The 17250-nt window shown below is 26.1% G+C and overlaps 1 protein-coding gene across 2 annotated transcripts in view; it reads left to right on the top strand.

The window, feature by feature from the left end:
* Nucleotides 1-17250, top strand: part of LOC112603607 (GTPase-activating Rap/Ran-GAP domain-like protein 3) — a 357206-nt gene that overhangs the window by 111424 nt on the left and 228532 nt on the right. The window contains exon 1 of one of the 2 annotated variants that reach the window (XM_025352271.1): nucleotides 7285-7777. The exons of the other annotated variant lie outside the window; for it this stretch is intronic. Within the exon in view, the coding sequence (XP_025208056.1) occupies nucleotides 7602-7777 (176 nt within the window). The 5' untranslated portion in view covers nucleotides 7285-7601. Of the gene's footprint in view, nucleotides 1-7284; nucleotides 7778-17250 lie in introns of those variants that run through there. 2 annotated transcript variants of the gene reach the window in all.

The raw sequence follows: 17250 nt of genomic DNA, 5'->3' as shown, positions 1-17250 counted from the left end.
TCATCCGATTATTTTGATTTTTTTTTTTTTTTTTTTTTTTATGAAAAAGTACAACGTGGAGCAGATTTAAGCTTTTTTCTGATCCTATAAATTAACAAAAATTCGAGTTTTTTTTTTAAATAATCAGCAAATACGCTGATAAAAATAATTTTTTTCTTCTGTTTACTACAGTGTTGGAAAAAGATAATTAATCATTTATCTAGATAAAGATAAAAATTAATACATTTTTATCTAAATAAATATCAGATAATTTCATTAATTTTGAATATATACAGTGATGTAGGTAACAGGTATTATGTAAAAAAAAATATAATTTAAAATATTTTAAAATATAAACATAAAATAAAATAATTTATTCATTAGAACATATGAAAAATCATTCTCTAATTTAACAATACAAAAAGCTTAAATTTGAAAAAATAAAAAAAGTTAATTTTTGAATAAACATTGAAGATAACAAGTTAATCTCTGAGTTAATAAAACAAAAAACAAAATACATAAAAAAAATGATATTTTTTATTTTTTTTTACTCTATAAAAATAAATTATTTAGATAGTTACTTATAGATAACTAAAATTTTATCTAGATAAAGATAAATATAAGTGAGATGAGAATTGTCTAGATAAGATAAAAGACAAATCAATTCTATTTAGATGATTATTTATTTAGATATTTTCCAACACTGGTCACCAATAATTATTAGTTATTATTATCAATTAGTATTTTAGAAAATAGTCGAAGTAGTGTATTAGAACAAAATTCATTCATTGTTTTCAGTTCTACTATAGAAACTTAATGAATTGTTGGTTTTTGGTTCAAAATTAAAATTAAATCAAATTTGGGTCGTGTTCAAAAAAAAAAAAAAAATTAAAAACATGCTGCTATTGAATGTTCAAAAAAAGCAACGCTGGGTAAGACGAATATGTCAAGTTGATATGTCAGAAATATCACTTATACACTAAATCAGAAAACCAAAAATGTTATTTAACCAAACGCGGTTCGCTATATGTTAGTAATAGGCAATAAAATTTATACGGATGCATTTTTTACTGACAACGAAGTGCACAGGGACAGGTTCTATGTATATTTTTAATTAATACATTTGTTAGAGAAGAATGGTATAGTCTAGACTGTTAATTTCCTCTTTTACGTGTGTTTAAGGTATTGTTTTGATATTTTTTCTTATAAAATACTATTTATGCTACTTTATATTACTAATGTAAAGCACTGCATTTATATTTGCATTCGACTGTTACTACGGTTGTAGTGTTCACTATACATTATAAATATATTTACTAAACTAGTTCGTGTGCATTGTGCATACTTTTACATTTATTGGTGATTCTACTAGTGAGTGTAATAATTTATGTGATTATTTGGTGTCAAAATTTAAAAAAATAAATTTATATATTAAAATGTTATAGTTTCTTAGTTAAATTTGAATAATATTATAAGCTAATATTCACTTAACGTGTAAATGAAACAGACAATTAATATGTAAATATTCGTACCAAACTGTCTAAACCTATGTTGAACAAACCTCTAAAGTACTTCCAATGCCATTATTATAAATTTGTAAATGTTTATTATTATTCAATTAGTTTTAAGTTCTAGTTCAAGATATTCGATTTATATACTATGAAATATTCTGTTGCAAAATATTAAATTAAAAACATAAACCCTTTTTGAGAAAACCAGTGTTTAAGTGTTTACCTTAAAAAGGAATCATCTTGTAATAATATTATGGTATATTCATAATTTGTGTATATGTTTTAAACCTATAAGCAAAAATAAATTATTTGAAATCGAATCGAATCTACTTGTAAAACCGTATAAAATTATACTTACTAATAAATGTTTCTTAAATTGCATTACCATAGAATCGTCTTGATTTTGTGTAGGAGGTTTAATAATTAATTAGGTATGCAAACTCAAATGATTTGTCCAACACATAAATTTACAAATTTTTTGCTATACACTAATATTATAGTGAACCATATTATGTAATCAATTGGCCTAATGAAAAATGCATTAATCGTATTCAATATTATACAGCTATTCAAAACGGAATTATTCATGTAAAAAAGTTGTTAATAATTTTGTTGGCATTTATATAATGAACACGCACTTCACCATATATAATTATTGATTGTAAAAGAAAAAAAAAATTTCTACTATTACAAATCTTAAAATTTATATTTTTAAAATTCAATACTAACATTTATTTAGAATATAAAATCAATATTTATTTTATTCCCTAAAGTTAAGTTAATTTTTAAATACTTCATGGGGTGTTATTAGTAATACACAGTATGTATATATTTGAATATTTAAACAATTAAACACGATGTTTGAAAGTGGTCGAAATTAGGGTTATTTACTCTCCTTACTTATATATATATATATTAGATCTCCTGTGATCTTTGACTTTCGCAGTTATTTAATAGATATAAGTTATAACTCACAAACTGCTCGTCCGGGTTTCAATTTTTATACATCAAATATAATTTTCTTTTAAAAATTTTGCCATATTTGGACTGACAATTATAAAAAAAAAATTTTAAAAACGTTATAATGTAAAAAAAAATGTAATAATAATGATAATATTTCTGTAATGTTTGATACCACATTTTTTTTGTTTTGTTTTGTTTTTTTTTTTATCGATGAATCTTTTTTTATTTTTTTTCATTCCGTATAACGACAGCATTACAATAATAATAATATAATATATGGCAATATACTATATATATTATGTATAATATTAACACCTATATATTATGGACGTTGTACAATTACTACAATTACAAAAATTCACTTGGTACCTACGAAATAATAACACACATATGTGAAAAAAAAATGATGATTAACGAATGTACCAAATTACCAGCTATCAACTGTTAGATGTGTACATAGGTACCAATGTTAAATTATTGAGTGTACTTACGTGATAAAATAAAACAAGTAAAACTTATATTTTAACGATCGTAATAAAATGAATAATGTTGATGACGTTTTATGATGTTTTGTTAAATATTTTGTAATATTAGGGAACTAAATTTACAATTTACAAGTCCCAAAGGAAAAAAGTGAATTACTTTTTAACGGGTTAAAATATTTTATTATTATTGTTGTAGTTGTTATGTTTATAACTAACACAGATTAACATTAAGTCATACACACATATATCGATTAAAAAAAATCTTAAATTAATATTAATTGTTATTTTACTTGATATTTTAACAACTTTTATAATTTAACACTAATTAAATGAAGTGTAAAATATTAAAATTATAATCTATATCTATACCAATATTTTTTTGAGTGCACAAAAAATCTCCGAAAATAACAGTTTCATGGTGTAGATACATCTGTATTCATAAATTAAAAATTTAAATAATAAAAATTTGATTATTAATTTTTAGCATGGTGATAATGATAACACTAATTTACTATATGAATACGGTGTATTGTTGTGTATTTGTATACACCAGAATACCTATTAAAATCTACTATTTATGTTTATAAATTATTAAAGCTATACGAAATCTGAGGAACAATATATGCATCAAACGAAGGAAAATATATAATCTATCATTGGGTTTAAATTTCGAACAAAAAGATGTATCCTCGTGATTAAGGCATTTACGAGAAGTCAATATCTAGAAAAAAAAGAAAATTTCAACGTAAAAACGGTTCTAAACGTTTGTGAACATTTACTTTGAAAAGAAATGTTATCAAAGACTGTAATTTAAAATGTTATTTTTCAACTTTTAGAGCAACCAGTAGATTTAAAATTATACGCATAACATGTCTAAATAATTTACACGAACACAAACTTAAAAAAATTTTTTCGTGGTATTAAAAATTATAACAATATCATAATGTAGAAGGTGTATACAACTCTACTGTATCTGTATCAAAAATTAATAAAAATTGTATTTGTTTATTTTTTGTTCGTTGATTATATCGTATGCATTATATATGGATAATAGAAGAAAGCGAATATACATTGTACTACACGTTTTATACAGTTACATTGTTTAATATTTTTTTTATTCCGTCTTTCGTTTCGTTGTTAGAATACCAAATCGTTCGTCGATATTCCATACATTTATAACGGTGAGCGACCACGAGGTATTATTGTAAAACTTTTCATTACTTTTTTGTTTTTTATCCTCCAAAAAAATCGTTTGTCTACACACCTTTTTTGGTATATAAATTATATAAATAAATATAGCGTTTAATGGTGCGTGTATAATATGTATCTTTGTATATGGTATTCATATGTATAAATATAATATCCATACATGCCACGGAATCACGTAAATAGTGTTATCGATAGGACCGTGGGTCTGTTCAAACGTTGCAATTTAAAAAACGACCTAGCGGGGGTATCGGCTTTTAAACGCACGCTAGTCTTGCACTGATCTCTAAACTTACCAATATAGAATATCTGATATGTAAATTAATGATTTTTACATATTTAAATAACCTTATAAAAGCAATATCGACCGGTTTTTCCTGATACTACAATTGCAAAATGTTACAATCATATACTTAATTATAATGTTAGATAAACTTATAAGACTCAAATATACAACGATAATATAATATGTATTGTTATTTAAAACCAGGATAATGTAGTAAATGCACTGTAGTTGATCGATAAGTATTAAAATAAGAAAATATATACTTAAACATTTATAAATATTTAATGTAAATTAAAATGTTTAAATGACTTATGTATGTAGGTGTTTACTGTCGAGGATACTCGTCATTAAGAATGTCACCGTAAAAGGTATGTTTAATAATTTTCATTCAATTATAATGTATAATTGTATACAATAAAAAAAATAATTTCGAAGAAAACATTCTCAACTAAGTTAACTCCTAAACATTTATTATAGTGAAATTATTAATAACAAATGTATGACAAATATCCGTATTTTTTTTCTCCCAGTAAATAAAAAAAGTATTGGGAATGTACCTATACTTTTGACACAGCAACATACAAACCAGACTTAATTTTCTACCTGAAATCTGTTTCGTGGTAGATGTTTGAAATTTTTTTTATACTAAGAAAATTAACTTCAAATATAAAATAAAAAATAAATAAAAAAAACAAATCATTGTATAATTATTAATAAATTCATCGCTTCGTTTAGAATCAAAAATATTATTCAAAAAAAATATCTATGTAATTATTACTTAACTGTATTTAATTAAACAGAAAAAAAAAATAAAAATAAAAGTATTGTAAACAAATAATAAAATTGTATTATTGCTGTAATTATTGTATGGGTGGTATAAACCAAAATATGAAAAATATCAATATAAAATGTTGCATATTCATACTGTGTATTATAATCATATAAAAACAACTTTGATGAAACTTGTAATTCTTTCTGTACAAACTATAAATGATACAAATGGTAATTAATTATATTCAATTTATAGCTCTATCATAGTTATATAATTATTAAACATTATCTTACCTTTTTCTTCATTTTATTTTCAGTCATTAACCGTAATAGTGACTACATAGTGTTCAAAAGGGTACCGATAATGACAGTGATGGTGTAGATATAGATGGTAAATTGTAAAGGTCGCATCTATTTTGTCGTCGTAAATATCCCCATCATGGTAGGTCCATTTCGTCGCGGTCCACTGGAATGGCAAGACCAGAGTACTAGCTAGCTCGTTGTTTGTCGACCGTGTCTCGAATTGAGTACGGTAAACCGAAGTCTACGAATGATGTGCAGAATACAAGACGACTTTCGTGTGTTTTAACATTGGTAGGCAGGGTATCCATTTATAAAATGTATAGACTGTATAGATACTCGTTACTTTAAACCGTCTAAAACACCGTTAACGGGACGATAGAATATACTATAGCATATATATTTTATCTGACGAGTGTATTTTCAAGTGATTTTCTTGACTATAGCGAGATTAAAGGCAATTTAACGTGCTTTAAGTTTACAATTATTTTCGTTTGGTTTTTCCCTTTGTGTAAGTATAATTTACGTAGAACGCTGTAATATTAATTATGTTATGATTTAATAAAGTGATGTTGCTTTAAAATTTATGATATACATTAATGATATACAATTTAAGGATACCTAAAATAACTTCAGAGGTACTTACAGACATGTTTAAAATGTGATAAAAAATAAACACGTTTATTTTCTGGTTTCAAACTTGACCATATTCTATATTATTAAATAAACCCATTAATAAAATAATGTGTTAGAATGTTAGATAAATTGCATTGCTATAGAAATGACTATAGAACGAGCAATAGATTTAAATATTGCAAATAGTTTGAGTAAGTGATTCTGCTTGATCCTAATAATATTATTACACTAATAAAATATGTTGTGAAAAAAATAGTGTGTACCAATAGAGTAGTCTACCCGGTAAAAAATTCTTGATTAAAATTCAGTCTAATTGTGGCTATTATAAATATACATATTTTTAAATATCGTTAATTTAGTGTGTTGATATAACTATCAGTATTCAACTCTCAAGCCTAAATGGTAATATTTTAATAATATAACGACGTTAGATTCTATTTTTTTCTTTTGAAATTGGAAACCCGACTCTCGATTCAATATTATATCGTTATTACATTATTATTTCCAGGAAAATAACTTTCATTTGAACATATTCAAATTTGTTATAAACTTCATGACCGTGTCACATCACATTTCGTTTGTGTCGTATATCATATTTCACACGATTTTTTGACGCTGAAACTACGCTCTGATTTACATCATAATTATAATGCTCATAATTATAATGCACACAGACGTCAAAAATGTGCATTATCAGAACCATCGTGGACCGTGTGCATACCTATAAAATTAATATTATTATTATTTGACGCAGAACTATTTTGTAACGTGCAACTCGGACGATTCAGTTTAATGTCTTTTAATGTCTACGGTCGTAAAACGAGGAAAAACCGTAATGCACTTTATAATAAACCTAAACCGATCGCTTGGGAATATAACTTATGGAGTGCGCACATAAACGTATCGAATAAGACAGTCGGCCGAGAGGTGAGGGAGAGTTGAAGACAGCTGACCGACCTGGTATCGAAAAAAGAAAATAATAAAAATTGGGTCCCGGCGTTGAAAACGGCGTCGGCAACGGCGACGGCGTCGGAGGCTGAGGCAACGACACGACTAATTCGTATGTGAAACGCAAGCGCGTCGCCTGTCGCCGACGTTCACAACAAGTGTGCCGCGCCGTCGAGTTCAGTATCGCGACCGGCTTTTGCCGAACTCGATCTCGTCCGGTGTGTGTGCACAGCGCTCGTCGCCTCACCGTCGTCGAGGCGCCGTCATCAGAAACTATAACCATCGAATGGTGAAAAAAAAAAAATTATTATTTACACGAAATATTACGACATATTATTATAGCCATTGACTTTGTCGTTTTCGAATTTACAAACTCACCGCCACTATAAATTATTATAACAATACGATTTGCGTCAACGTAATCCTTTATATTTTTTTCAACCTGTATCGATATAGTATAATCTGACCGTCTTGGTCTTGCGAGAGAATGAAAAACGCTGCGTCGTCCGTCGTCCGATGAAATCCACCGGTAGACTGCACCTGCAGAGGAACATCAGACCCACCGTCGGGTCCGATGGGCCGATGAAGCGGCTTGGCGTGGACCTGAACAATCAGATTGGATTCAAGGGCCACAAGTATGACGTGAGGAGTTCGAGTTTCGAGAGTTCGGGCAAAGTATTACCGTGGACCGGGTAAGTAGATAAATGTGTATTTACCGAGGTATAAATATATTTATTGACACACGTTTTCTTTTCCCGCGGATTTTCCAAAGTGGCCAATTTTGGCGTATAGATAAACAACCTAAGACTCGAAAAAGTATAAATTATGTAAAACTCGAGAATAATTCTGTATAATATTGAATTAAAAAGCCATTGTTTTAAGCGTTTTTTTTTCTGTGTTCGACAAAATTTAATTTTAAACAATTTTATATGGACTGGAGACTAGAACTATAGGTTTAAAGATTATTATGTTTTTTTTTTTGTTTTTAATAATAAAATTGATTTTATGCATATATTTTGAAAAAGAAACTGTATCTTTCAGTTTTGAAAAAAAATATATATATATATATATATAATAGTATAAAATATAAAATATAAAAATGTTAAGTATAAATGTCAATATGAAATAATCAACAGATTAATTATAATAAAAAATCATTTTAAAATAATATGTTATTGAAAGTTCTTAGATTATACTATTGAATTACTTTTAAGTAGCTTACAAAAAGTATAATATAGTGCATAAGTACAATATATTTTAACAACAATTTAATATTTTTAAAATATTTTCTTACGAATGAAAGATAAATCCTACTATTTTAATACAAATATATTTTCAAACCTAGTTTATAGTGTTAAAACACAGTTTTATATAATTAATTCTACACTAATTATCTATTATAGTTTTCATACATTATAATATTTAAGTTAATATTTATTTTTACGATTTTCGTATAATATTGTATGTTTTAATAGTATAACATCGTTTTGATAAATTAATTTCATATTATATTATATTATATTATTATTAGTTTTTATTATAATCATAAAAGTTATAACAACCACTTTTATTGAAATCTCATAGGAACCCAACTACTAGCAAACAAGAATAATTATAATAATATATTTACGAGCAGTATAGTAACATCAAATAATAGTAATAATTTTGCAGCTGTTTGTGGATGGTAATAATGTGATTTTTTATAACCGATAGTAAGCTGTCAATATATAATAATATTATATGGTGTCAACTGAAATATACTAATTATGTTATTTTCTAGCTCCAAAATCAACTTTAAGTTGTAAATTGACTCAAAAACAATATTTTCTATCGTAAGAGTCCTTGAGAACTAAAAGCAATGAAGCAAAGACATTTTGTAAAAATCATGTTTGCACTTTTAAAATCTTCTTTTATAAAATCTATATAAAAATGTTCAATCTAGAATAGAGTTAAAAAATCCGCGGTAAACTTTAATTTATTTCTGAACCATTATTCATATCACCTGATCGAATGGATCATAATATAGGAAAATGAAATTACGAACAAATCCTGTGTCACGTACGTTATGGACAAAGACAGCTAATCACCGCTTACAAAATTTATACACAATGAATCCTGTGATCACTTGAGAGTATGCTTTATATCAATATGTATAGTCAAAACGGGATTTACGGACACCCGCTGTAAATTAGAACTAACTGCTGAATTGATTAAAATAATAATAATAATAAATTAATAGAAAAGTTTTTGCACGCTTGAAAAAGCAAATCTGATGAAATCATTTAGTACTATTAAACGCGATGATAAATCCTATCTATAATAATATGTTTAGTACTCAAAGAATGGCGTTTTTAAAAATTATAATTTTTTCTAGTTAATATAATATATTTTTCAATGATAAAACGCCGCCTCAGAAATCATCAATGTAGTATTAACAATAAATTACATAATATTACAATATTATACCTACAGTGCTTGTACTGTTTTAAAATAATAAATTTCAAACCTCCTCTTATAATTTTGTCAAATAAAACTTTCATAATTCTTTTTTTTTTGGTTTTATTTTATTACAACGTTTATAATTTAATATTAAAGATACAATAACAATTAAATTTCACTAATTATAATTTATATATGGAGAGTGAGGTATTAAAAAGAACGTAAAAATATCACAATAACTTTATAATAATATTTTCTTTTTTATAATGTGAAATATACGCTTGCAACTTCAGAATTTAACTGTCGCTACTTGAATGTATCATATATGCATAATATTAAAAGTTTCTGAAACTAGCGTTTGGAATATTCCAAAATACTTCCCGACCTTGCACTTTTGACATCCAACCATTGTGATATTATTTCAACGACTTACAAAAATAAACTTGTCATAATGCTATACCGCGTTTCCAGATTTCATGACAACTATAAGGTAAAAAGTTTTAATATATTTATAGATTTTGTTAACGCATTAAAATTTGTTTGTTGGTCAGAGAAATGTTTTCTAATTATAATTTTATTAAAAACTAAATACGAAGCACAAACTAATTTAAGTTTTAATATTTTTAATACCTGAGATATGAAAGTGATGTTCTTAAAATTTGTGATGTATAAATAAAACATAGGTACATTTAAGATGAATTAATGCTACAAGTGTGCATATAATTATATATATTCCATGTAGTGACCTCTTAATTTATCTTATCCAGTAAATTAAAATCGAAATATTTACGGGCTTAATGTTTTTTTTAAGGCAAAACAAATGAATTCCTTATAGTTATTGAGAAACATAAAATCTTGATATAACGTAAGTATTTTACTACCTATGTAATGTATAAAATATAAAATATAATATTTTAAATTCTTATTCTGTTTTTGTTCTCTTAAAAATGTTACCAACTAATATATAATATCACTTCATTGTATAACATATACCAAAATAAATATAAAAAAGTTACGTAGTAGTTATTTTGTAACGCAATAAATCATTACATCTGTAAAGTTTTTCTCTATTTTTGTTTATAATACTTCATATTGAACGTATATAATATTAACCAACTGCAAATTTAGATATGTACAATACATTTATTACGTAATATCTTTTCACAGAATTAATGTCTCAACAAAAAATATTAAAATAATATCTATATATCTTATACCATAAGATTATACACATATGTATTCTACGGGGGGATTTGATGCAATATTATTCAAAGTTATTTTTCGTCCGTATCCCAAATAGCCAATTAAAATTGAAATTGAATCGTTATAAACCAAAAGATGTTCAGTAATTTGAAACCACATATTTTAATCCATATAATTTATATATATATATATATATATATATATATATATATATATATATATGTATATATTAATATACACACATTCCTAAATTATACCGAGAACGTAAATCATTTATGGTTGAGTCTCACCAAAGAGTCACTAAATTTTAAACAGAATCAGAACACAATTATTTGTAAATCATATGCAATATTTTTATTATCATTGTCAAAACGAATAATTCTATATAATTTTCCGAGGTCATTGTTCATTAATTACAAATTCAATATTATTATTATGTTTTTAGTTTTTATATTCGATGTTAGATATTTTAGGCTTAACAATAATAATCTATTAGTCTTTAATATAATTTCATATTATATATATATAATATGTATTGAATTGTATCTAAGGATATCAGACATAACATTGATTTTTGAAAAAATAAATTTTAATATACATTGTATTATATTTGACTGACAAATAATTGTTCTTAATATGAATTTGAATAGTTTGAGGATGTTAATTTGCTTAGGAGTATTGCGATTTTTATTAGTTATTATATATTTATATATTATATTATTATTATTAATCCACTTTGTTTAAAAAAAAAGCATATTCGTCTTTGGTATGAAATTCATTTCGTGTTCATGCAAGTTGTCATAATATTATTATAGATCTTAATTTACAAACCAATGAACATGAAATATTTCGTTTAATATTTATCATTTTTATACGATGACATATTGACATACTTATGTGCACGTGGGATATGGGGATATGCACCATATCCAACAATACTAAGAACTGGTTTAAAAAAAATAAATAAAATATAATTTATATATAATATACAAATGTTGCAAAAAATGCTGTGAACACAATTTTACAATAGCCCAATATTTATTATATTATCTACACTTCAAGACACAACTCGAAAAGTGGAAAATATTGAATAACTTCGAATCGCTGGTACCAGCATGCAAATATTAATATTAGTAAAATACGTTTGTAGCCAATTCACGTTTTTTCAACAAAAAATAAAAAATAAAAGTAGTATATTATAATTTAACAATACTTACGATTTACGATTACCGTATTTTTTTATTATTGTTTGAAGGGTTCAAATTATGTTTAGGAAAAAATGTAGGTTGTATTATTACTGAGATTTTTCTTTTAAGATAAATTTCAGAACAAATAATGTGTGAGCAACATCATGCGTATAATAGAAATGCATTTTATACCTAACCTCCGAAAACATATTGCCATTTTTAAGTTTGATACAGATAATATCCTCTTTTTGATATAGCGTCTATAATTAGTGCCTCAAGGGGTTATCTTTACTCTAATTTTCTACAAAATCTTCGCTCCTGACCAATCTACTATCACCAATTACATCATTAGGTAGCTGACTTTGCTGATGAAAAAGCATTAATATACATTAAACAATGAACCATTATCATAGCGTCAAAAAATCTGCAAACTCACCTTAATGTCATAGAAAAATGGTTTATTTATTGGTGGTTTAACGTTTATCAAAGTAAATCTGTTCACACAACCTTCACTCTCAGACATGTTCTTAGTCATACAGTCTTTCTATATGGTATTTTTATTCTCTACTCTTCAAAAATTAAATATCTTGGCTTTACTCTGGATCAAAGATTAACGTAGGTTCATCACATTAAAAGTAAAAGACAAGCATTGAATTATCAATGCTCAAATTCTTATTATGCAATAATAAATACACCTCTGTTAGAACTAAAATGATTTTATACAAAACACTATTGAAATCATTATGTACCTAAGAACTTTAATTTTGAGGCAAAGCGAAAATAATAAATATGAAAGTCTATAACTTTCAAAATATCGATCTTAGAATGTTCCACTCTACGTTTCAAATCATTCACTGCATACCGATTTAAAACTTAAATCAATAAATTATGAAGCAAAAATATTTTATAGAGATTTCATTACTGTTTAAATAAATATTTAAATCAACTAATAAAAAACTACCACAATACCTGGAAATCATCCGAGACGCCTGAAATGTAAGTAATCTATTAAATTAAATTAATTACCAAACTAACAAAAAGTGTCATGTTCGTTGACGTCATTCTACGAAATTCTCATGACCAGATAATTGTAAATTTTTTCTCCTCATTTTTTTTATTGTGTCTACTGTCTAAATATAATGATACAGATTGTTTATTACTCGTAAAAATAATTAAAAAAAACCCTTTGTGATACATATAAAAAACCACTCAAACCTTAAAATGTGGGTCTCGATTTCTATTTATTTATAGAAAAAACGATATTTTAATAGTATATTTTATCAAAGCTTTAATTGTTTTCAATAAGTTGCTTATATTTTTCGATGTAAATATTAATCGATTCCTCCTTAGCATGTATTCTCTCAACGATTTGCTTAAAATTTAATATTACCAAGATCCGTGTCCCCTAATACCCCCATTTTCCAATTTCTATTAAAGTACTATATTGTGTTGTATTTTACTACATATATTTTTATAAAATAATTACTATAGATAATAAGAGCAGGTGTAATACTATGATTACTTTTCAATTACATTTTAATTACATATATGATGTTTCATAGATCTCAGTAGGTTTTAAATTAAACAAAATAGAAAATAACACTACAAGATAAATATCGTAAAGAGAGTACACTAGGACGTTGGATACCTACATGTTGTATAAACCACCGCACAGACCGTTGAAACATAGGTGTACCGTTGAACGTGATACTTCAATAAACGACCTTTTGATCGATTTTAAATAGTTAATAAAAAATAATAGAATGGTATATTTTAACGTCATGTAAAATTTAAATTTTCGATCATTTTTTAAGAAAAGCAAAAAGTTGTGTCCGGCATGTCACCACATATTGGCGATATAGTTTAGGAGCAGAGGATCTATATGGTATACCTTTTAAAATTATCCAGTATGTTTGGCTAATAAATCATATCGTTTACTGGGTCGTATATTTTTGTTAGAAAATATTTGTTTGATATATGATTACTGATTAATAATATATTTAACAATATTATTAAAATTGGTTCGTCCATCAGGAAAAAAAATTGTTTCTAAGTCGACAAACAATCATTATTGCACGCAAAGGTAACGCGTTATGAATATATTATTATTTCAACAAACTGGTATTATTGTTTATATTACTATGATAGTCATTTTTTTGTACCATTTATAATTATTCCAACTGTGAAATAGAGCATAATACGCGAGGTAATATCTTATTACGTCTACATTGACAATTGTATAACACTTATATAGCTTAGTAATTTCCTAAATTTTAAATGTAGGTTCTATCAAGCGTCTATGTAAATCCACCATAGACGTTGATAACAATTATTTTAATTTATTTCAATTACAAAAGATTTTTATCTTAATCATATTAAAATTCAACTTCAATCTAAATTTTGGTAATACAAATAAATTGGCAAAGTTAAATTTTTGATTTCTAAAAGCAATTACTTAAAATTATAAAGTATAATTTTATTATATTTTAACAGTACTTTAATAATTTTAATTTCAATTCAGCGTATAACATTGGTAATATTATTAAAAATCGTTCTTAATATATTTATTTTAACAATTAACTATTTTACTTTGCTATACTCTAATGGAGTATATTTAAAAATTAATTTTTTAACTGATACCATGATGTTAACATTTTTTTGTTTTATACATTTAGCTTATAGTAACAACATTTTTATCAAAAATTTAAGTAATTATATCAATCAATTATAGATAAGTATGTATATTAACGCTCATTTTAATAAACGGTCCATTATGTGAATCAAATGAATATACGAAGTGATAATCGTACTTACAATATTTTTTTGGATATAGAAAACGTGTTATATTTTATAATGAATAAGTAATTATTTTTATATAATGTTATTTTGTTATTTTAATTAATGATGCAACATTATTTTATGTATTTAGTATATAAACTAAATCAATCACGGTGAATCACACACCACAATGTTGTCATAATATACTCAGAAACTTTGACTAAACATACACTTAGCACGTCAAATAGTTTGATATTCTAAGTAATATGTATACCATGGTATAATAGTACCTATGGGGCTATGGTTTACCTGACCGTGTTCGTGTAAGGATTATTATGCTAAGGAATAGAAGCATGAGAATACTATTAAGTATTACATAATATTAATGACAATAATATCTGGTAGACAGTATTGCAGTTGTATATAATACTCTTTAGCTAAAATTAATTACCGCTAATTCAGTACCTACCTCGAAAGAAGAACAAATCGCTGAACGATATCCTACGTATATCATTGTATATCAGTGTATATTGCGTATATATTATCTCTATCTATGTAGTATGTTATAAATTATAATATATTATACTATGTAGTTACTAAAAGTTTTACATCATTGGCGGGTTCAAGAAACTGAGTTTTTCTAGAATTTTTAAGCTAGTTTTTAAAAAATGATTAATCTCACCCGTGATACTCATAATATGGAATATTTTTACGAGGTTTTTACGTATCATGGTATTTAAAAGGATGTTTATGGTCAAAGAAAAAAAAAATTAAAATATTTTGAACTAAAATGTAATAAATAGACGGTTTTTTTCACCACGTTTGATATTACAAATTTTATATTTACGATCGCGGCAGTAAATATGTTAGCTAATAAGGAATGTTTAAATATTAATGTAATAATGTGTTTTCACGCAGAGCCCCGTGTATCTACCGCCTCTTTATAGTCGGAGAAGTGAAATAAAATCAGCATGATTATAATTTCATTCAATTGTTATTCCATCGTTGCAGCAGCTTGCGGGTAGACCCAAACATAATATAACGATGCACGTGCCGAAGGCGCCATAGAGCTGAATATTGCACGTCACATTGATCTGTCATGTTTTCCGTATATTCGGGGCTCCTATATTATTAAATTACACGGACATGCCGGACGCGTATTATTATGAATATGTATTTATATGTTAACATCGAAACTCAATAACCATATAATGTACAATTATGGGCCCTTATCGTATCATGATTTTAGAATTGATAATAATTTTGGCTTATTTATTACAAAATTGTCTTATATTACAAAACATAATATTGAGTGTTTCTTTTATCTTCATATACGAGTATATGGCATGATGATTCATTGACTCACTGTATCATCGAGTTAAAAGTAATATGAAAAATTTAATATCGAGGAAAAAAAAAACAATCCAAAATTAAATACTTTCCATCGCAGTGCGTAACTACAATACTGATGAAAAATTCGAGTTTGATTGGTAGCTGAAATAATCTTATACGTGCCAAACCTGATATCCCTGGACGGTGCAGTCAGTGTAACAAATATAGTAAATTTACCGTGTCAGAAACAAAGCAAAGAAAAAAAAACCGAAAAATCGATGTCAGAAGTGTATTTTTATTATTCTAGTAGAGCTACTCGTTTAAAACTGGAATTTTGGACATGGCAAAAAATGTGAAAAATAAATTCCCTTTTCGACGTCCAACCTCTTTGCCTTATTAAATGAAATACATACTAGGTGTGTCATGCAATTTTAAACTCAAAAACACGAGAATCGATTACTATATATTGTATGTAATATTATGTAATATAATACGCATGATTTACCAAAATATGCCAAATGGATGATGTATGAGTACAGTGTGCATATGTATTAGGTACATATTATAAATTGTAAACAATAAAATCTCGAGATAAGTCGGACGACGTTCTCAGTGACTCAATTTCTTCTATTTCACAAAGCACACATAAATAAATATATATTATAATATATTGTAATAACTAATAATAAACTACCAAAAAAAGAATATCTACTGACAGAAATCTTGGTGACCATAAATCATGTCTTAATGTCTTAGTACTATTTACTCGTGTTATTTTAGAGGAAAAGTATTTTTTTTATATACAATGTGTTGTAATATATGTTTAACTATATTTATAAGATATAGTAGTTACTTATTTGGAGAAGAAGTAAAGAGGTTAGAAGGTTGTGAATTGATTTCCATTGAATCGTTTGCAAGATAATTTGTCCCAGTGGCGCAGATCCTGTGCAGATAATATTACGTAGTCAAACACACGAGCTACGTATTTAGTGAGCGAGAGAGACGCTCACAGGATGGCCAAGCGGAAGGGGCGACTCGGCGACAGAATTCTATAGAGCGAAAATGCTCTTCTTCCGACTATATATTATTATGTATATATGTGTGTGTATTTGTGTGTATATATTATGCATATATTATACATTATTAATTGTATTATATCACATAGCTTGGTATTATATATTTGTGCAATTTGAATTTAGATAACTTTGATCACAAAAAAAAGTCAT

Source organism: Melanaphis sacchari, unplaced genomic scaffold, assembly GCF_002803265.2.
Source record: "Melanaphis sacchari strain LSU unplaced genomic scaffold, SCAv2.0 Contig10_pilon_pilon, whole genome shotgun sequence".
Classification (NCBI taxonomy): Eukaryota; Metazoa; Arthropoda; class Insecta; order Hemiptera; family Aphididae; genus Melanaphis; species Melanaphis sacchari.
Note: the sequence above shows the minus strand (reverse complement) of the source record. Positions and strands in the feature narration are given on the sequence as shown.